Below are 21849 nucleotides of genomic sequence, written 5' to 3' on the forward strand. Positions count from 1 at the left end.
GGGCTTTGTGGCTGGGCAGGCAGCTAGATTCCATGGTGATCTTGTGACTTTAATCGAAACAGTTCCTGCTGGCTCAGTCAGGAATCAGGGTTCTCTGTCACGGGAGCTGCGTTTGCATTGCTCAGGAGCTGTGCAGAATTCAAGAGCCCTAAGTTCTCCACACAAACCATAGCAAATGCGAGAGGGAGGGAAGACATTGTGAGTAATTGCTGGCTTGCTAACTGTGCCTAACTGGAATAAATTCAAACATAGAGTGAGAATTTCACTGCAAGGAAATAGACCTACTTTATATAGTTTATTTTTTTAAATTGTTTCAGTAATATGAGCATTTGTGATAGGTGGGCAGTTTAACTGATGTACTTTCTTCCCAGTTTTTTACTGCACTTAATTATCTTTGCATACTGGAGATTCAGAGATATCTAACACTTCAAACACTTTGTTTTTCTTGTAATTGCCTGAACTTCATCTGGAAGTCAAAAGTTTCCTAGCTTGTCCCTTGCAATCAAATTATTTCATACTATGCAAAAGCTTTCTAAGCTACATGACCTTCAGCTATAGGATGTTACCAAATTGTTGCTAGCTGGGATGTGGCTTGGTATTGCAGAGCTGAATGATCAAATAGAAATAATTTTTTGGTATGTGATTAAATGACAATATACTGGGGGGGGGGGAAACAACAGACTTTTCTATAAGAAGAAGAAATAAGCACGACTTTAAGATGAATGGTAACCTTTTATAAATCATAAATACACTAGCATTTAATTTGTTCTAATTTTATTATGCAGCAATTAATGGCTTATCTTTTGGTCTTAAAGGTAAAAGGTGCAGGTTAAAAGTAAACTGTAGTTATCTTTGTATGTGAAAAATTCAGGGCCTTCTGTAGCTACAAAATAAATGCACTCTTATATCAACACCGATCATCATGTAACATGGTGTGTACATGTGACCTAGAGAAGCAGTTGCAGCTCTAATCAAGGCTTTAAACTGTTTTCACTAATGAAGGTAGAACAGCACTGTATGTGTGACCTTGCACCTACTCTGGCACCTGCCTTTTCAGGTTTGCACCATCTGTGCTACTGCAGCTACTCTTCTGCTTTTACACTGTAGATGGCCAAACTATATGTGCAAGTGGTGCAGAGGCAGTGTGCTGAGCTTCAGTTTGAGTTTGCTTCAGTCTGTATGGCACTCAGGAATGCTACATTCTGTCTCAGGGTACTGGGGTAAGGCGAGTTTGGGAGTGAAGGTATGGGTTCGGTAGCTAAGCTAGCACGGGATGTGATTAAGGAATATGAATGAAATATGATAAGAAGATAAGATGTATGTTGATGTGAATCTTCCAGTATTCTCAACCATGCGAAGATTTAGGCCATAGACCTTGTTAGGTCAACAGGCTTTGCTGTCCTTTTCTACACAAACTCTTAATTCCGTCCCTGATTTAGCTAAACGTGCCGTGTTGTGTTTAATAAGAATCTGTTGGTAAGGTTTTAAGTCTCTTACTGCTTTTTGGTATTTTGTGCTGTGATGAAGAGCTACATAACATAAGCATAGGAACAAACTATGTGGTTTTAAAACAACCTTTTTCTTCTATTTTCCATTCTTTCAATCTTCATCTTTGTCTTGTCCTAATTGGCTTTAGTATGATTTCATTCCTCCTGTCATGCCTGTCGTGGAGTCAGTAGATCCTGCATCCTGGCGGCAGGGCTTGCGCAAAACTGGCATTGTTCTCGTGCCCAGTAAGGGTGAAAAATCTATGGTGAGGTTCTGGCGTGCACAGGTTTGTGTACAGGTTGCAAAATAATATATTTAATCAAAATGTTGATGCTGGATTTGCATGTTTCTAAATTTGCATCTCATGACCACAGTGTGTATTACAAAGTGTGGGTTTTTCTAGGCTAACTTTTAGAGGAGTAGTATACCTTGACATTTCTTATCTCATTAACTCATTTAAGAGAAGAGTGTGTAGGTTGTCTCTCACTACAACTCCCCTACGAATTCAGCACTTCTATGATTATTAGAAATAATTGTGTTCTCAAATCTCTGCAAGGATCATGAATTACCACAGATACTGTAAATTAATAATGTAAATTCATTTACATGTGTTTTATAGTTTCCAACATCTACAACCAAGGTTTCTCCCAAAGAAGAAGAGAGGAAAGATGAGTCTCCTGCTTCGTGGAGGTCAGGTCTTAGAAAAACTGGTAGTTATGGTGCGCTTGCAGAGATTACTGCTTCCAAAGAAGCTCAGAAAGAAAAGGACTCTGCAGGTGTTATGCGTTCTGCCTCAAGTCCTAGGCTTTCCTCTTCATTGGACAACAAAGAAAAGGTAATTCTTTTCAGTGTGAAACAATGTTTTGAGGAACTGATCTACCTTACTTAGTGTATTTATGATGCATTGTAGAAGTAAGACTGTACTACACATCCATTCTTTACCAAAATTCTGAAAAGTTAAATTATGGAGCTTTTAAAAGTGTAATATGCACCGTCATTGTCTGGTGACCTGGTACACAGGTCTGGGGCTTTTCCCTCTTGGGACTTGCAATGCTAGTAGTAGTTTTTACAGTTCAGAAGATGAGAGGTTTGATAGTTCCGGCATCACTTAGGAGAGTGATGTTGAAAGAAAGAATCTTACAGAAAAGGAGTCTCTTTCTGTATTCCGTAGACATTTTTTATTTACAAAAATTTAGTCCTGTAATTAAACATGAAGACACTGAACCAAGTGAAGGACTAATTTGGGACAGGTAACTGAACAACACAGAACTTGTGGTTCTGTTTCAAATGCAAATGTTTAAATGTTTTCAGGATCAAAAATAATACTATACTACACTATGCTATTTAAAAGTACTAAACCAGCTGCTTTCAGTAATTGGTGTTCAGAATGCACTGTGGCAAAGCAGAAAAAAGAGAAATCAAGTGATTTGCATCACTAAAATGAAAACACAAACAGCTTCTTTTTCCTATTGTAGTCCTTATTATGTTTAACTAAAGCTTAAAACTCATTTGCATAATCGGGTCACAATAAATACAGCTGTAGTTGTCATAATTATGATTTTCTATCCAGTAGCAGTGCAGTCAATATCGGCAACACTGAATAAAAAATACATGTCTTTCAGGAGAAAGATGGAAAAGGAACTCGACTTGCGTACGTTGCACCTACAATACCAAGACGACTGGCCAGTACCTCTGACATTGATGAAAAAGAAAACAGGTGACTCTGGAGTTATAATTTCTGTTAAATATAAAATTACATTATTTTAGAGTGGCTGACAAACTCACAGATTTTAAGACAAAGCTAATTATTTATCCTGCTCTATAGATTATGCTAATCCATAGGGTAATCCAGTTCATGTGGGTTTTTGATCTTGTAAATTGTAATGACCCTTTTTGAAATCCAAATTGTTATATGACAAGAGCAGAGCTGGGCAATGAGTGTTGTCTTCATGGGAATGAAAATAAATAACATCCGAAATATGAAGTTGTAAACTTTAAGCTACTGAAGGGTGCTGAAAGCATTTTACTGCTTTGTCTTGAGCCGTGGCGTGCTGCTACTGGCTTCCATTATTACTTCTGATGATAATAAAATGCTGTGTTTCGTGCAGTCTTTGCATAAAACCATGCCTTGTTTATGTGTTGACCTTTCGTCTTCTGTTGGAGATTTTTACTTTCTTCGCTGATACTTCTTCTGTAGCTTTCAATATAAAAGAAACAAAAAGTGTAGGTGCATAGGCTTGTTACCTCTTAGGATCTGGGGTACTTTCATGGTGTATTTACACTGTCAGAACCTTCCCATTTTTCACTTCTGTACTGAGTTTCTACTCAAACACGTAAATTTTTGTTCAAAAAGAGGTACATTCTGAAGGCCAAAGCTATCTGAACATAAAATATATCTTTACAAAATTTTGTTCTATTTTCCCTTGCACGCCTGGTTGCCTTTTATGTCTAGTTTTGTGAAAGACTTTTTTTTCTTCCTTCTGTCTGAACTTTACTTCAAATGTTGCGCTGACATTTTTATTAGAAATTCTTGGTTTTAAATCTCAGTGTCAGTTTTCAGGGCAGTTTTTCTAAGTAGATTTTTGCAAGGTTATTTCTTGCTGGTATAAACTGCAACAGCAGGCTAGAAATTCCTCATGACTAAAGTAATGTCAGCTAGTGATATGTGGCAGGCCACTCAGGAATGGCTACTGCAGGCCTATTTACACTAGTCTACAGTATCATGAGTTCTGAAGGCTAGTCAGCCTTTGAACTTCTGCTTATAACATCCAAGAATGAAAAATCCCAGGAAATCAATTTCTAAAAAACCCGACTAGTTTTCCCTTCATTGCATTGCACTGGATAATCTCAGGAGCAAACAGAAAAGCCTCTTGTTCCTTTTTTGAGGAAAACAAAGCCCGCAGTGATTACAGATGAAAGCTGATGATTGATTTCATGTTGATTAAATCCTCTTTAGAAGCCTTTCTGTTGATGCTACTTTTCTATTGTATTTCTAACAGTGTTAGTATGAATGTAGTATTTCTCCTCAGGAGATGGAAAATTATGGTCCATAAAGGTCATTGTATTCCTGTTCTGCACAGTTACATTTAAGTGTGTTATCCAGCAATTTAATCTTTAATTTGAAACTCATTTTCAGTTCACGTCAAGAACAACCTTCTTTAATACAATTTTGCTAAACTAAAATCTTTTTTACAGGGACTCATCTGCTAGCTCAATACGTGGTGGCAGTTCCTATACCAGGAGAAAATGGGAGGAAGATGTCAAGAAAAACAGTTTGAATGAAGGTCCTACATCATTAAACACAAGTTATCAAAGAAGGTGTGGGATTTTCTCTTATCTTTTTTTTTAATCAAAATAAGCTTACAAATTAAAATAAACAAGTACTGAATCACTTTGTAAGGACAATTTAAAACTGAGTGGTGACATGTTGAATGCAAGGTATTATCATGCTGGTTTTAAAGCTACACCATTTTTACTAGCTTAGACTTCCAGCAACTGCTATATAATTAAAATTATATGCTTCCTTTTTCCTGTGGTTTATTTCAGTTTGAGGTTCATTTGACTCTTTCTAGATTAGTTCAGTAGCCAAAAATAGCTATTTTAAATGTTGGAATAGAAGTAATTTTGCTTGGTATCTGAAGAGAAAAGGAGAAATACCTTGTCTCTGTTGAATTTTGTTTTATTGCATGACAGTATCAGAGGTCTTGGGCTGCTCTCCGTAATGGCAGATTATAGCCATGCCTACGCTGAATGTCAGCATCATAGAATGCATATGTAAATCTAACTTGAATACGAAGTAAATTATGATTAATATGAAAATTAATTAATTTTCAGATGAGCATGGTTCCTATCTTGCAGGATTTTTCAGAAGGAGTTGTATCCTGCAAGTATATACATGATTAACTTTACTCCCTTGTGTAGTTTCAGTGTAGCTGTTTGGGTCAAGTTCTTCACTGAAATTAGTGGAGCAATAAATACCTAAAATGAATAGATCAAAAGAAAAGTTTTAGGTAGCTAAGCTGCATATTGATACATGCTGCTGATGTACATGGTGATGGGTACTTAACCTTCTTTTTAGTCTTGACATGGATGTTGTCAGTGGCATGTAGTCAGGGTGTTTCGTACAGTATAATACATCTTATATATTTGTTAACGTCCTGCCTTTAAAAAAAACCTCAATTTTTCTAAAATTGAGGTTAGGCAAGATGTTACACAGGCTTCCTGTTCTGAGTGGAAAACATCAATATTTGACATATGAGAACAACTTTTGCATATTAGCTTTTATCAGTATTTACGCTCCAGTCTTCAAACAAAATGTACTCATCACTTTTAAATTGCATGTGGTGCTTTAATGGTTTCTTTGCTTAGTTGTTCCTGTATAGTTTTGGGGTTTTTTTTGTCATAGAATTGATAGTGATAGGAAAAATGATCAATTGGAGAATGACAAAGAAGCATATTTCCTTAAATCTTTTGCAGTTAGTAGTATGATGATCTGTCGGTCCTAACTGTGGCTTCCGATGTTTAGTCCTGGGCATCCTGACATGGTAATGCAAAATTTGTTCAGCCAGAACCAATGGAGAAAAATGTAGAAACCACTCGATCTTCTTTACAACTTGAAGAGCAAGGGAGAAGCCTGAGTGGGAGGTTAATCTTTCTGGGAATGATTAAAGGTGTTTTTTTTTTAAAAAAATAAAAAGGAGTACATTTAATTGGTTTAAAATTGTAAGAGGAGTGAGATTGATGACATTTTCTTTTCTGACAAGCTGTGAAGTAAAATTCTGCATTTTCTGAGGTATTCAGTGTGGGTGAAACAGCAGTTTAAAAATGTGACGTTGGGGGCCTTGTATGAATAATACTTCAGCAGATGCGATCAAGACAGTCATACATAAACCAGTGAGATTCCATTCTTCATCTCCTCTTCTGTGGAGAAATGGTCAGGACTAAGGGACACTTCTGCTGCCCTCTGAAGTCATGAATCAAAAGAACTAGTCAAGGAAATAGTGAAGAAAACGCGTCTTCTGCCCAGCAGTTTCTGAGACTCAACTGAGACACAGAATATACGGGCAGGAATTTAATGGATCATTCACAGCTTTGTGATATTTTATGAGCAAAGATAAGTAATACAAATGCATCATTTGTACATGTCTCTCCTTCAGTGGCTCCTTTGGTAGAAGACAAGATGATTTGATTAGTTCTAATGTTCCAAGTACTGCATCAACAGTTACCTCTTCTGCTGGTCTTCAGAAAACACTGCCTGCCAGCGCAAACACTACTACAAAGAGTACAACGGGTTCTACTTCAGCAGGTGTACAAAGCAGGTAATGGCACCAGCACACTTCTTTTTTCTTTGTTTTTTGTCAGGTCTACTGTGTGCTTATGTATGTGCATGCGTTCTTGTTTAGTAGATTCTGGGGCTCTGGATTTTTTCACTTTCCTGTTAAATTTGTTTTGATTTTATACAATTTGGCTCGAACATTTTGAATGGCTTTCTACTGTTAAGCGGCAGCCATGTTGGTACAAAAGAATAAATCCAATGGTAGAAGGCTGAGAAGAAGAAAAGTTCAATTATTGTGAACTGCTCAATTCTTAAGTTATTCAATTTAATAGCTCAAGTTGAGCTTTCATAGTAGAGACATTTCTCAGTTTTCTTTTAAAAAAAATCCATCCCTCAATTTACATGTTATTAGTTGTTTAGTAAAGTGCTTTCATTGTTTAGCTGTTTCCTTTTCTCTTTTTTTGTGTTGCTGCTTGTTATGCTGTAGTACCTCAAATCGTTTGTGGGCTGAGGATAGTACTGAGAAAGAAAAGGACAGTGTTCCTACAGCAGTGACCGTTCCTGTTGCACCATCTGTTGTAAATGCGACAGCCACTACCACAGCCATGACTACAGCTACTTCTGGCACTGTGTCCTCAACATCAGAGGTCAGGGAGAGACGGAGGTGTGTAAAGGTCCTAAGAGTAATGTTGCTTTTATACAAAAGTTATATTTTTTTCTTATTTAAAGGAATGTGTTGGTTACCACAGATTTGGATAGTACAGTATGTAAAGCAGTATTGTGTGCTTGCTGTGTACTGAGGCAACTAACTGTGTGCCTCAGTTTATGTGGGAGCTTAGTACTGGTAGGCACCATTCGTGAAATCTAAACTTGACTGGCCTTGGGTTCTCATTTGGTATATGTTATATAAGTATTTCTCTTAATAGATTAAATGAGTCCTCTTAAAATCACCCATAATGGAACTATGTAATAACACTGAATTAAAACCAAGAAAATTAATAATTAATTACTACAAGTACGTTGCTTGTAATTGAGCTACTGTGCCACTGGCAGTATGCTAATAAGTTACAACGTAGCATTTTTTTCAGTTACTTTGTATGCCTGGCACTACTGAGAAAACAGTATTGAACCCGACACATTCTGGTTATTTCTTTGCATGATTTAGGGTCTCTTCTACTTGAAACATAATATATATGGTTGTAAATGCAATGGTTTAAGAGCTCTTCAGTATGAAGAATGAATAAGAAGCTGATGTAAATCTCATTTTAAGAATATGGTGTTTTTTCTGTTAGTTACATGCAGGATGAGTTAAGACTGGTGCATATTTATGTCTCTGTAAAGAGTTGTTACCTGCTATTTAGGGAAGCAAAAAGAAGATTTCACAAGGTTGTTAATTTCTGTTAGCTTTCCCTGGGTTGTTCTTCTGGATATTTATAAATGTTTATCCTTTAACCCTTCCACTGAAATGCAAGTTCAGATTTCTGTGTTGCTTCTATAGTAGTTTGGAAGTGTAACTCCTGTATCAGTGCCAGATGTGTGTGTATCTGTATGCTGACGGAGGTAACGAAGCCGTTCATTGGTACAGAAGAAACCTGCATTCGTTTGGTTCACTTAGGGCAGCAACAATGTTTAAAGATTCCTCATATCTTTAGGCCTATTTAGGATAATCTTCCTTTCATACCCAAAAATGAGATGAAATAACTTATATGAAATGGGGATTATTTTTTTCTTCCCCACCGTGATTCAGGAGGTGCCCACAGGTGCTTACAACCCATGTCAGTAACAACCGTAGTCAGAACGTGCATTTTCCAAAGCAGAATTTGACTGAACCTGACAATAAAAAGCAAAGCCAACAAAACACATCTTTTTTTCTTTTCAAAAGTCGTTCCAGTTTTAAAATGCAAATGCTATTTCAGTCTCATCTGGGCTACAAAAGCAAGGAAATTTAGCATTATGGCTTTTGCTGTCTTGTTTGCTCTCCCCAGTGTGTGTATACTAATGCATATATACTACATACCTTTTAGATACCTACAGTTGGCCTGAAATGGCTTGTTTTTCTCTGACTCTGGGCGAATTGTGTAATATACTGTTGGAGATGCATTCTTCATGGCATATGAAAAATATCCATTAAATCTTAGAAATCAGCACAACTGGAATAATTACTGTGTGCGTGTGAGAAGGTAGTGCTCTAACCATCAGCACGTGTGTATCTGTCTATATATACAGATACATATACATGTGCATGTGTGTATCTGTGTATGTTTATAGGCACATGAAAAACATGTCTATATGAAGTATTATATGCTAAATATTTCTTAAGAAAGGAAGTTCGTTAATCCGCATGTATAGACTGAAAGTGTGTATTTAGAAAGTATGTTTGAAATTGTATTCCAAAGAATATTTGAAAAGTAAAGACGTTGTAAACTACTTTTGGTACTGAAGCACATAAGGGTGCATCCTTTTGGAACAGCTCAAGAAGCTATATTCTTTATTTAATTTTTAGGATTGGTTTAGAGAAACGGGGAAGAGAATGACAAACTTGAATCTTTGTGTCATGAATAATATTGCATAGGTAACCTGCGTGTCATACACTCAGGGGATGGTACTAAAGGGCACTTTCTACTCTGACAGCAGCTATAGTGTGCACCTGGCAGGTTGAGAGTTTTCATTTTCCTTCAGTGAGGTTTAAAGTATTTCAGATTTATTGGAGGGTAGGTGTATGTACACCAGTTACTGAAGAACAAGTTATACGGAGTAATTTGTGGCAGTTTTCAAGCCCTGAAGATTACACCTGCTCTGCAATCAAAACCTCTTAGGTAGGTAGGATTTCAGGTCAGGTTATCTAAAGCAGCTAACAGGCACCCTTCCCCTAATAGATAGGGCCTAGGTCGCTAGGCAAATGGAAAGTCTATCAAAAATGTTGTTTGCAGGAGAGCAGGATAGGGGAATCAAACTAATATAGTGGGGATTTTTTTTAAGATGTCTCATAAGACAGGAGATGTTTCTACATTTGTAAGTGTAGCAGGTAATTATAAATATATTCCTCTGTTTTGGGGATAGTTTGTTTAATAGAGATAGAACATGGGTAGTAATCCACAGGTCTCTGTAAATGAAGTTTACTTTTAAAACTTAGAATTGTTTTAGAACTTTTTTTAGTGTGTGCTAACAAATACACAATTAGGTGACCAAAGAACTTCTCTTTCCGTAGATAAATGATTTGTTAATAGGTGATAGCTTTTGAAACATGATCACTAGCCAATTATTGAATCATTAGCCAGTTATTCCTAGCTAACGAATTTTAAAATATAGACAATCATAAAATATTACAGAATCTGACTCTACTATTGTTAATGTAGCTAATTTTATGATCTAAAGAAACTCAGAGAGGTTTTGTGTGTTAAGCAATCTTTTAGCAACTATCTGGTTTTGCTTTTTCAAATTTTTCTAACTTTTAGCTAATCTAAGGATTTTCTCAAAATGTTAAATTATAACACCATTCCCAGAATATACCACAATACAAAATCAACAAATGCATTAAAAACATTTATGTTCTTTAATGGTGTTTTTACATAAACACATATATATATGTTACGTACGTGCAAATATATACATTTATCCAAGTATATGTATCTCTATAAAATATGTTTTTACCCCAGCTACCTGGATTGCAGAATTTCTTTTAAGAGTCTGGACCTTGTATGTCTACTGTAGTAGGCTTTTGGCTTTGATTACAATTACCTGCTTACTCTGCAGGATTTTTGTGGGTTTCATGAGGATTTATTTTTAAGCACAGTTTTTTTCAAAGGGAGTTGGATTAGTCAAAGCATGGATGATTCATGTGAGCATATGGTAACCACCTCCTCAAGGACTTTTCATCTCTGGTGCAATAAATGGTGTAATCAGGTTTTCTGCATTAGCAGTACATTTAGCTTTTTCTAAAAGCCTACAAGTTATGTTAAAAGTTAATACACACACACACGCATATTTTCTGTGTAAATGTGTAACTGGCTGAATCTCTGAGGTCTTCTACCCCTATGTTAGTAGGTGTATAGTAGAAATACCCAAAAAGCTGAACTTGTAGTTAGAGAAAATGATAAAAAGAAATCTAAATTAAGTAGGGAAACACTATATATTTTAACTGACTCCTAAGGCTGCTATCTTAATGAGTAGGTTGTTATGATATGGATGAAATGTCTGAAATGTAATTCGTCTTATATAGTTAAAGATTTTCTTCCAATTCCTTTGTTTTTCAGTCATACCATGTTGCGGGTTTTTTTCTGACCATTTAATACATCTGTACAAAAATTATTGTTTGCCAATTTGTTTGTAATTAACTCTTTAGATCATACCTCACTCCAGTACGGGATGAAGAGTCAGAGTCCCAAAGAAAAGCTAGATCCAGGCAAGCAAGACAGTCTAGAAGATCTACGCAGGTATAGTTGTATTAAAGCTTCTGTGTTTATGGAAACATACCCGTGCACAGTGAAGTTTTAATTTCCCAGTAAAGCTCCCAATAAACTTATGGGCCTTCTTGGTATAAACCAACTTGTACCAGAAGAAATAAAGCCTCTTTTTTGACCCTTTCTTCCTGGAAAGCTTTAGGACCCTTCCTTGTGTACGGAAAGTTACTTTTTGTAATCCCTGCAGAGCGACTTAATACAAATGTGAAAGCAGAGTCCTCCACTGAAAGGAAGTTTTTGATTGCATTATGGTAAAATGGCTTACTCAAGTAATTCTATTTGATGTTATGGAGATGTTTAAATCTAAGACTTTGAATTCTTCAAGAACTAACAGCTGTATAGTATACTTCTGGCTGAAGACTTAATACTTGAGAAACAGGCATAGAGGGCTACAAAAATGATCCGAGGGCTGGAGCACCCCTCCTATGAGGACAGGCTGAGAGAGTTGGGCTTGTTCAGCCTGGAGAAGACAAGGCTGCGGGGAGACCTGATTGCAGCATTTCAGTCCTTAAAGGGAGCCTATAGGAAAGATGGGGACAATCTTTTTAGTAGAGACAACAGTGATAGGACGAGGGGTAATGGTTTTAAACTAAAACAGGGTAGGTTTAGGCTGGATATAAGGAAGAAGTTGCCCAGAGAGGTAGTGGAGGCCCCGTCCCTGGAAACATTCAAGACCAGGCTGGACAGGGCTCTGAGCAACCTGATCTAGTTAGCGGTGTCCCTGCTCGCTGCAGGGGGGTTGGACTAGATGACCTCTAGGGGTCCCTTCCAACCCAAAACTTTCTATGATTCTATGATTTCTAAGTCTTTTTTCTGTGCATGGGCTACTGAGGACAATGTGATTGAGCTGACCAACATATGGATAGCTAATAAGATCTATGGCATAGGAAAAAATACATTCAATCTAGTCTCTGTGGACACAGAACACTACTAAGGAGGAGTTTTGGGTTTGTTTTTTTTTTTTCTATTAATTTAGAATCTAACTGCATGTCTCCTTTCAGCATTTCTCTCTTAGTTTATATACTGATATATTTGGTGGTTCTTCCCAGTTTCCGTTAGAACTGTCTCATACTGAATTGCAACCAGTGCAATCCTAACATAGGGAAGCATGTGACAGTAACAAAATAGATTCTCTCTAAATGGTACTGGAACACTCTTTGGGCAGCAGAGCAGTTGCCAACCACTATCCTCTGGAGTGTGTCTACCCATCTCTTCTTCTGACTGCTGACAAACTGAGAATAAGCAGCAAATAGTCCCTGGATAAAACAGCACACAGAAATACTCTAGCTATCATCCATATCTACATTGTTTGCTGGTGTTATTTTCAAATCTTTGCAATTTTAAACCCCTCAGATATTTGTGCTTACCTTTCCTAACTGAGAGATCCACACTGCTTGATACAACTTTATCTTACCGGAGTTCTTTTTTACCTCTTCATGCTAATTCAGAGCCCTGAGACATGGTCAAATTACAAGCCAACTATTGTTGAATTTTTACAGTGAAGCAGTTACCAGGAATAATTACTGTATTAAAACATTATCTACACAAAAAAAAAACAATTAAATGACGGATAAGCTGCAAAGTTGGCTTTAAAGAATAGATTACAAAGTGTTTTGAGCAGTATCTCATTAAGATATACCAGCTGAAAAGTGCAAGAGATAAAAGGTGTCTTCAAATAATTGTTTGTTGTCTGAGCTTATTTCAAAACTAGTTTTTAGCCTCAGAATAACAAGGAAATAAGAAACAAGTTGCAACTTTCTCTGGTGCTGTCAGTGCGTTTTTTAATGTGGTGTTGACCTAAAAATCCAGTTGTAGTAAGTGAATTTGTATCAATATCAATATTTTCAAGTATCAATATTTCTGAAAATTTGAGAAGTATTTTTAGAGTTATTTCAAAAATATTTAGTATGCTCATGATGATATTGGATGGATATCGTGGGTTCTTAAATGATTTCTAAATGATTGTCTACATGATCCATATGTACTAGTTCAACTAAAAATTGTGTTGCTGGAGAATCTGTGGTAGATCACATTACAGCAAACACCACAAATCGGAGAGATATTTGGTTCCAAGATTCAAGAGAAAAGCTTATAGGTAGACTATATAGGTAAAATTTATTTCTTAATAGGTAGAATTAATTTTCTTCAGCTGAATTTTGTCTTTAAGATATGTGTTTAGATAATGTGATAATCTACATTAACACCAGTGATATATTGAAACATTTGCTGGCTGCTGTTTTCACAGGGTGTAACACTGACAGAGCTTCAAGAAGCTGAAAAAACTATAGGAAGAAGTCGTCCCACGCGAACCAGAGAACAGGAAAACGAAGAAAAGGAAAAAGAAGAGAAAGAAAAGCAAGACAAAGAAAAACAAGAAGAAAAGAAAGAATCTGAAACTAAAGATGATGATTATAGACAAAGATATTCCCGAACTGTTGAAGAGGTATTTTCATGATGGGTCTCTTTAGGTAGAGGAATTATATGACTCTTAACTCCAACTATAATCTTTTGATTTTGGTACTACTATAAGAACTATTTATATACTTAAATGTTTTAATATCCTGTGGTTTATATTTGCTTAATCTTGGTAAATTAATTTTGATTTTTTGGATGTTTTTCTGCTGAATAGCCATATCATCGCTATAGACCAACTTCAACTTCCACTTCAACTTCATCCACCTCTTCACTCTCCACCTCCACTAGCTCTCTTTCGACTTCAAGTCAGCTAAACAGACCAAACAGCCTCATAGGTATAACTTCTGCCTATTCTCGAAGTGGAACAAAGGAAAGTGAAAGAGGTAGGAGCACTGCTTGTGAAGGGTGTTTTTTTTTTGTTTTAGTTGACAAAGGGCAGCTTATGTTTCTAAAGATAGTTCAAAATGGGCTGCGATATGTAAGACATGGGGATGTATCATGCTCCCATCTTCTGTAAGAAATTCCAAAACTTGCGTATAGAGAGGAAAAAGGCTCTTCTGTACTTGGTGGTGTTTTGCAACCGTTCGGTATGTGAATCTGTGTTTTCCTTTGGTGGTCATAGAAATGTCAAATATACTGCCATGAGTATCCACATAGTGCTTTCATTTCTGCTTTAACACAGCAACTATAATACAATACCACACTTCAGAGTTTAAATACTTGCAGGTATTGGGGAGGAATTTTACTTGATTGCATAATTGCTAAATAACTAGGGTTTTGTTTCAGTCCTTCCACACTGAAGGACTGGAATGATGTTTTAATGCTTTAAGGACCTCTCATGGTTTCATGAGCAGCTGATAACAAAGAGAAGGGGGTATTTCCAGTGTTAGTTCATAATATTGAATGGAACCATACTTCTATGGTTGGTTCTTTGGGGCGGACCTGCTGGAGAGCAGCTCTGTGGAGAGGAACCTGGGTGTCCTGGTGGACGACAGGTTAACCATGAGCCAGCAGTGTGCCCTGGCTGCCAAGAAGGCCAATGGGATCCTGGGGTGCATCAAGAAGAGGGTGGCCAGCAGGACGAGGGAGGTTCTCCTTCCCCTCTACACTGCCCTGGTGAGGCCTCATCTGGAGTACTGTGTCCAGTTCTGGGCTCCCCACTTCAAGAAAGATGAAGAGCTACTGGAGAGAGTCCAGCGGAGGGCTACAAGGATGGTGAGGGGACTGGAACATCTCCCCTACGAGGAGAGGCTGAGGGAGCTGGGCTTGTTCAGCCTGAAGAAGAGAAGGCTGCGAGGGGACCTTATAAATGCTTATAAATATCTGAAGGGTGGGTGTCAGGAGGATGGGGCCAAGCTCTTTTCAGTGGTGCCCAGTGACAGGACAAGGGGCAATGGGCACAAACTGAGGCACAGGAAGTTCCGTCTGAACATGAGGAAGAACTTCTTCCCTCTGAGGGTGACGGAGCACTGGAACAGGCTGCCCAGGGACGTTGTGGAGTCTCCTTCTCTGGAGATATTCAAGACCCGCCTGGACAAGGTCCTGTGCAGCCTGCTGTAGGTGACCCTGCTTCGGCAGGGGGGTTGGACTAGATGACCCACAGAGGTCCCTTCCAACCCCTACCATTCTGTGATTCTGTGATTCTAGGTACTTAACTGGTTTATGTAATCTTAAGCTGAGGATCAGATGTGTGATTCAGAGGTTAGAAAAAAGCATTTCTGTGGTGTCACAAAGTTTTTGCCCTGATTTTAAATGTGAATCAGTTGCTTTAATTCTCAGAGATGTTGTGCCTGATTAGTTGCCTGTCAAAGGAAGAGGCTGGTGACGTACAGTGGGATCTCCTGTTCTTTCTCAAAGGCATGCTGCCATTGATTTGGGAGTAATACTTGAATTCAAGTTACTGATCGTAACTTGAGTAGGATTACTGATTGAAATTTATAATTTTTGTTATACAGAGGATCAGATTAAATGATCCATTGAACAAATGTCAATGAACTATGTAGCAGTATTGCCATGTTCACTAGACTGGTATTTTCTGAGGAAGTTGTTGGGGCTAAGCGTCAGCGTTGTGCTTTCCGAATTTTTTCCCTCTGTCCTAACGTGAACTGAAATTTGGATTAAGATTCTTCAGTAATGTGTGCTTACTCTAGGAAACTCTTTTTAGACTGTTCTATGGAAAACATTGTCATGGGTAAATATTAGCTACAGAAAGTTTTTCTTCAAATTATGACTTCAAGGAGGAGAAATACATTATCGTGTGAAAGCCCAGAGATAAAATAGTCATTTATTTAATTAGGAAATATTTATGTTCACCGTGAATATTTGTATTTCCTTATTTTCTTTTTAATTCTTGCTTCACACTAAAATGTTTATTTACCTCTGAAGACTAGTAATGGTAAAGTTATTAGTGATGCTTCTGTCTGAACTCAGATCTGTGGTTTCTTTCATAAAAAAACAGCAGACTGAGTAGACTGCATGATAATAGGTAAATAGCTTTGGTTTTGGCAGGTTTGTTTTATACATTTTGTTGTACAAATTACTTGTAAACATATAGGGGAACAAACACGGTCTTGAGGTATTATGTTGGTTCTGAATTGCAATTGCATTTCTTTTCAAGAAAAAGGATGCCTGTAACGTAGTATTAATCTAATCTCGGAGATCCCATTTTATTCTTCCTTAGAGCAAAAATTGAGAGGACTGTGATGAAAAGCGGGACTCTAAGGAGGACTTAACAGACTGTTAAAACATTTGTTGTTGTTTTTTTTTAATATCGAATTCTTGATGTAAGCAAAAAAAAACTTGTTCACTGAAGAATGGTGAAGAATTGTCTTCTCTTATTTTGTACTGTTATACATCTGCTGACACAGATGTTTGAATTACTACGTGACAGTTTTGAAAATTAAATTTGAAGTCCAATTTGTAGTGTATTACTATTACATTGAAACATTTTGTTTAGGTGGCTGAGATGGAATAAGTATTTTGCAGTTGCTGTTGAAGAATTGGAACGGTATTTACAGTATTTTAGAGCTATATTCTGGGGAATGTATGTTACAGCAAACCCTATGTGTGGTAAGAAGCTCTCTAGTGAATTTATTTCAGGTAAAAAAATTAATACCAAGTGTTTTAAAGACTAAGAATTATTTTGGAAAATTTTAATAAAATTATATTGTGTCATGCTTAAATGAATAAGAAAGTTCTTATTAACAGAAGGGGGCAAAAAAGAGGAAGAAAAGGAGGAAGATAAGTCACAGCCTAAGTCTATAAGGGAAAGGCGGCGACCAAGAGAAAAACGACGATCTACAGGAGTTTCTTTTTGGACCCAAGATGTAAGTAAATGACTGCTGCTGCTGTTTTATAACCTTAACATGTAGCAATAGGGATTGTGTATAGTGTATTCTTAAAATAGAAAATAGTTTAGAGTAATACAGTATATAGATAATTGTTCTGGAAAAACTGATGCTTGTTCAAGTTATGTATTCTCTGTTTCTCTGTTTTGAAGCTTTCAGGAGCGAAATCAAAATTAAGTCTTCAGTTATAATGACAATGCTAAAAAGAACTCTAGAATACTGTAATAACCATAATTTAGCAGGAATTAATCATAATCTAAGGAAAAAATAACCACTGAACAATTATTTTCTATTGCATGTGTGCTGTAAGAATGAGACTCATTATTTGGCACGTGACAAGTAGCCACGTACTTCCAACTGAAAGAACCTGCTGTCACATGAGAAGGGTTATAGTTGATGTTTTAGCTGATTCCCTTTCCTTTTTTTTTTGTCATGGGATCAGCATGTAATCTTGTAAAAGCAAGATTTGCATGTGTCAAATACAAAGTTCTGTTTCCTCTCCTTCTGGTACTGAAAATATGTACTTGTTTGAGAATTTTCCTCATATATCCCATGCACTCGTTATACATTTTAGTTAGGTAGATTTCTACTGCTCTTAGATTGTCGTATTAAAAGTCTAGAATGCCTTAAAATGTCAGTAAGTGTTCAACAGTTTAATTATTTTTCCTCTCCCATCTTTTTCACCAGAGTGATGAAAATGAACAGGAACACCAGTCCGATTCAGAAGAAGGAACAAATAAGAAAGAAACTCAGGTAATTTAAAAAAGATAATTAGTTTATTAACTTTCTAACAGATACATTTTGATGGTAGAATTTCTGTTGCAGTTGGATTCAGTTAACAGAGTTTGTCCGGTACAGTTGTTACAAGTGCTTTCTGATTCATAATTTGTGGCTATGGTTCAGTGCCATTTCCTTGCAGTCTTTAATAACAATTTTTAATGTATTAACAATGACTAAAACTGATGTTTTTCTCTTCCATTCTGATTATGTAGAATTAGCATCCAGAAAAAGTAGGTGAAATTTCTGACATGCAGGTCAGGGACATGTTGCAGCAAGTTACTGGAGGGAGCTTTCGGTTTCTACCTTGCAAAAATCGTCGTTCCATCTGCTCTGTCATTTTCAGATAAATGATGTCCAGTGACTTATGCACACTAATTAAAATCTTTTAAAATTAAACCTGGTGCTGTAAATAATGTAATTAACAAATAATATGAGAAGTTAATGTAATGGAGCATGGAAAGTTGAAGAACACAATGTACCTGATTTCTCCATTGACAAAAATGGATTTCTGAACATCCTAATTCAGTATTATTAGTCTTGTTAAAATGTCGGTGGAAAACAGTGTAATAGGCTTGATTTAATGGAAAAAATCCTTATAAACTGAACGGTGTGTGACAATGGGATGAAGAGGGATTAAAAGGGAAGTAGTAACTTAAGATGTACTATAAAATGGTATAGCAGAATGTGGGGTTTTTTTTACCTAAACCTTGGAGTAACACACTACAGAATCAGGTTCATTACTGAGGAATAAAACTAAAGTGGTGTTTCTCTTGTTTGTGTAAAATCTTCCACTGCACATTCCTTAAATACTTTAGTTAAGAGATTCATTCTGTGCCATCTTGGTTTCCTATAATTTTAGACTTTTGTGTCACGTTAACATAAATGCATAGTCCTGTTTCCATTCCTCCCGCTAGTACGTATCATCCTTAGATCTGTAATTACTCCATATTCTGTTCTGTAGAAATTCATTTTGCTGGAACATGTGTGTGGTGCTTCTGATAGAATTAGACTCATATAAAACTACAGTGAAGTAGTGGTAAATCAGGCCCAAAATTATGAATACGATCTATGATTAAAAGGGTGGGGGTGTTGGGGTGGGATGGTGGAGATGTGTAGAACTGGCTGCCTAAGCACGGCTTAGCTTAGGTATCAAAACATTTTCCTAACCCATATACTTGCTACAAAGGCCTTTGGTAGTTTGATTTCATTATAAATCAGTATAGAATCAGCTTTGAGTTCATGAAGAGTTTTGAAATAAATTGAATGTGTGAACCAAGTTCACTGTCGCCTAGCTACATAAATTGATTTTGCTGTGTTGATGTAAGCTCTTTTGTCACATCGGCTGCAGAAAGTACGAAAACAGAGTGAAAGTGAGTTGAATATCAAAAGAAGTATTTCATGTAGCTTTGAGTTTTCTTTTCAAATTTTCTCATACCTAGTACAGAATTTCCAGTATAGTATCAAAATTGCAGAATATGTTCTAGCCATGTAATTATGATAATGCTGTTAACTATGAGATATCTTAAAATTTGTATATAATAATTTTGTTGTTTTCATATTAAGATGTTTTTCGCCTTTGCATACAAATGGTTTATCAGAGATTTAAAACATTAAGTAGATTCCAAGTAAGTTCCTGTCTTTGATAAACCACTATTTAGCATTTACCAATGACAAACTGAAAATTAAATATATTACTTTTGACAATGCAGTATTTTGCCACCTTTGAAAAATAACAGTGGAGTAGATCTTGAATGTTCTAATAGGCAATCTGTTCTGAAATCTGTTGCAAAAAGTGTATTTTTTTTGTTTTTTAAGTGTCTTTCCTTTTTGCAGTTGCTAAATCTACTTGCACTTTGACACAAATCTCGCATGCTTTATTGTAGAAATTCATCATTACGTGCTGGTAAATCCTTTTCAGTTCTAGGAAGAGAAGAGGAAAGCGATATGAATAAACTAGAATCACAATGAAAGACATTCAGAAAAAAGTTAAGCTTTTTCAGTTCTGCTGGTAATTTGATGTACTGCTATTCAGAAGACCGAACCTTTGGAAATACTGAAATTCTCTGTTACTCCCTTATGTGGTGCTGCTGTTGGTTTTTTAGCTTGGTGAAGCTACAAGCCAGAGGTATAAGACGGTAACTAGAACTTCCAAAGGCTTTGGCCGTAACTCAAGAATGTAAATTGAAGAGAGGAGGTCAAGAACAAGCCTTGCATATGGGTGCATGCTACAAAGAAAATCAAAGGATCTTAGACAAAATAATTTCTAGCCTGAAATCTTTAAGGAACCAGAAAAATTATTATCTTATTCATCTCAGAGATCTTTGAAAGAACCGTCTTGGGAGATGTTGGTTTGTGCTTTCTTGTTCTTCATTTCTTCAGAACTGTCTTTTAACAGCTGGTCATTTGTCCATAAAGGAGAGCTGTTAAAGAGAAGTCGGGCTTTGATAAGGACTTGGATAGTTGGAGGTTGTCCTAATGAAATTTTGTTTAGGCTTTTTAATGTTAAGAGCCAAGAATTTCTTCAATTAGCACAAAAAATGCCGTGTTACTTAAAGGAAATCCTGCTAGAAGGATAGTCTTAGAATGAAGTTGTAGGGTCGCCTGTTAAAAATAAGCAAATTGGAAGATCACATTGGCAACTGAAGAATTGTAAGTATAAAAATGTTTCTGTGAAGCCTGTTCTTCAGTATGATGTATTAAAAAAAAAAAAGAATTTGAATAGGTATTACAACTGTGATTAGGTTATAATCAAATGGACTGAAGTTTTATTTTAGCCAGGGATGAGATATATGGCTTCTGAAAGGTGAAAGCTAGCAATATTAGGATAATAAATGTCATTAAGTCTTCTGATTCTGTGGGAGTAAACATGAGAAACTGACAGTGTTGATTAAATGCTGTACTCAAATTTTGTTTCTCATTTTCACTACTGTGGCAGTTTTACAGAAACACTTATTTATAACAGTACAGAAAATTCCACCTGCCTTTGGTATTTTATTTCCATTACCAGTAATTATCCTAACCTCACTGTAATGGCTAGAAGCTTAGTGCACATTTTCAAATACACAGTTTGGTTTGGGGCACCCTTATGGTCTGTATAGACTAGTGGCGTAGGGTTAGAAGTGTTATTTATTTCAGGCTATGTAGTTAAGGATACATATGTTTTAATTTTTCATTACTGCTGGTGTGCTGCCAGTGTGACTGTGGCTGCTCGGTCTGCTCAGTTCTGTGACTACGCAGAACATCCGTCTCGTGTGATCTGGATGCACGGGGGTATCTGTGTTGGCGTCATTTCTGCTCAAGCTTTATGCAAAGTTTGTAGACTTACACCCTTTCACAGTTTGTTTTGCCAAATGTCAAAAATTGTGACTGGGCTGAACTGGCCGAGTTCGAAGGGGAAAGTAAAGAAAGCAAACAGCTAAGACTGGGCTAAAAAAAAAAAACCCCAAACAAGTTTTGTGAAAAGTGAGGGGAACAGGAAGAGGCATGTGCTTGAGAAAGGCGCTGCTCTTTCGGTGAGGTACGGAGCCTGGATGGTGCTTCAAGCAGCAGGAGCTGGGCTTCACAGCTGTCAGGGAGTGGAAACCACCAATGTACAGTTTCTGAAGATTGCAGAGTCCTTGTCCAGCACCTCGGGTTCCCAGCCTCAGCCAGGAGAACAGAAATGGGCTGCCTCTGTGTTTTCCTGCCTCTGGTAATTAGCACACTCTTGCCTCACCAGTTCATTTGTTGTCCTCCTGTATAGCTGGAAAAATTTGTGTCTCAGGTGGTCTGCGTGTGACTTCATAACTTGAGCTTTTCCGTTTGGGAGGCTATAATGCAGCAGGGGAATGGAAAGCTGGGAGGTTTTCACATTCCCACAGCACCACGGGGAGTCCACTAGCAGCAAAGAAAAACAGCCTTTAGAAAGCGTGTTTGTTAAGAAATAATGTAGAAATGGTTTGCTTCCTTGTAGTGGCTGTCCTACACTGTAAGTAAAGGTTGGAAGGACCAGCTCAGCATTTTTCTGTACGTGGCATTCCTGCCAGGTGAAAAGAGAAGACTGAAAGTCTTTACAGACAAAACTTCCTCTGTTTTGTTGAGGTGA

The 21849-nt window shown here is 36.9% G+C and overlaps 1 protein-coding gene across 3 annotated transcripts in view; it reads left to right on the plus strand.

Annotated features, from left to right (window-relative positions):
• The window catches only part of PPP1R12A (protein phosphatase 1 regulatory subunit 12A), a 127643-nt gene that overhangs the window by 88646 nt on the left and 17148 nt on the right, over positions 1-21849 (plus strand). For 2 of the 3 annotated variants that reach the window (XM_075429475.1, XM_075429474.1), the window contains exons 10-19: positions 2108-2323; positions 3111-3205; positions 4684-4806; positions 6645-6806; positions 7251-7427; positions 11106-11196; positions 13469-13666; positions 13853-14021; positions 16846-16964; positions 17673-17733. In XM_075429475.1, the coding sequence (XP_075285590.1) occupies positions 2108-2323; positions 3111-3205; positions 4684-4806; positions 6645-6806; positions 7251-7427; positions 11106-11196; positions 13469-13666; positions 13853-14021; positions 16846-16964; positions 17673-17733 (1411 nt within the window). The remainder of the gene's footprint in view (positions 1-2107; positions 2324-3110; positions 3206-4683; positions 4807-6644; positions 6807-7250; positions 7428-11105; positions 11197-13468; positions 13667-13852; positions 14022-16845; positions 16965-17672; positions 17734-21849) is intronic. The other variant, XM_075429476.1, reaches the window with a different exon arrangement.

This window comes from Opisthocomus hoazin, chromosome 8 (genome assembly GCF_030867145.1).
Source record: "Opisthocomus hoazin isolate bOpiHoa1 chromosome 8, bOpiHoa1.hap1, whole genome shotgun sequence".
Classification (NCBI taxonomy): Eukaryota; Metazoa; Chordata; class Aves; order Opisthocomiformes; family Opisthocomidae; genus Opisthocomus; species Opisthocomus hoazin.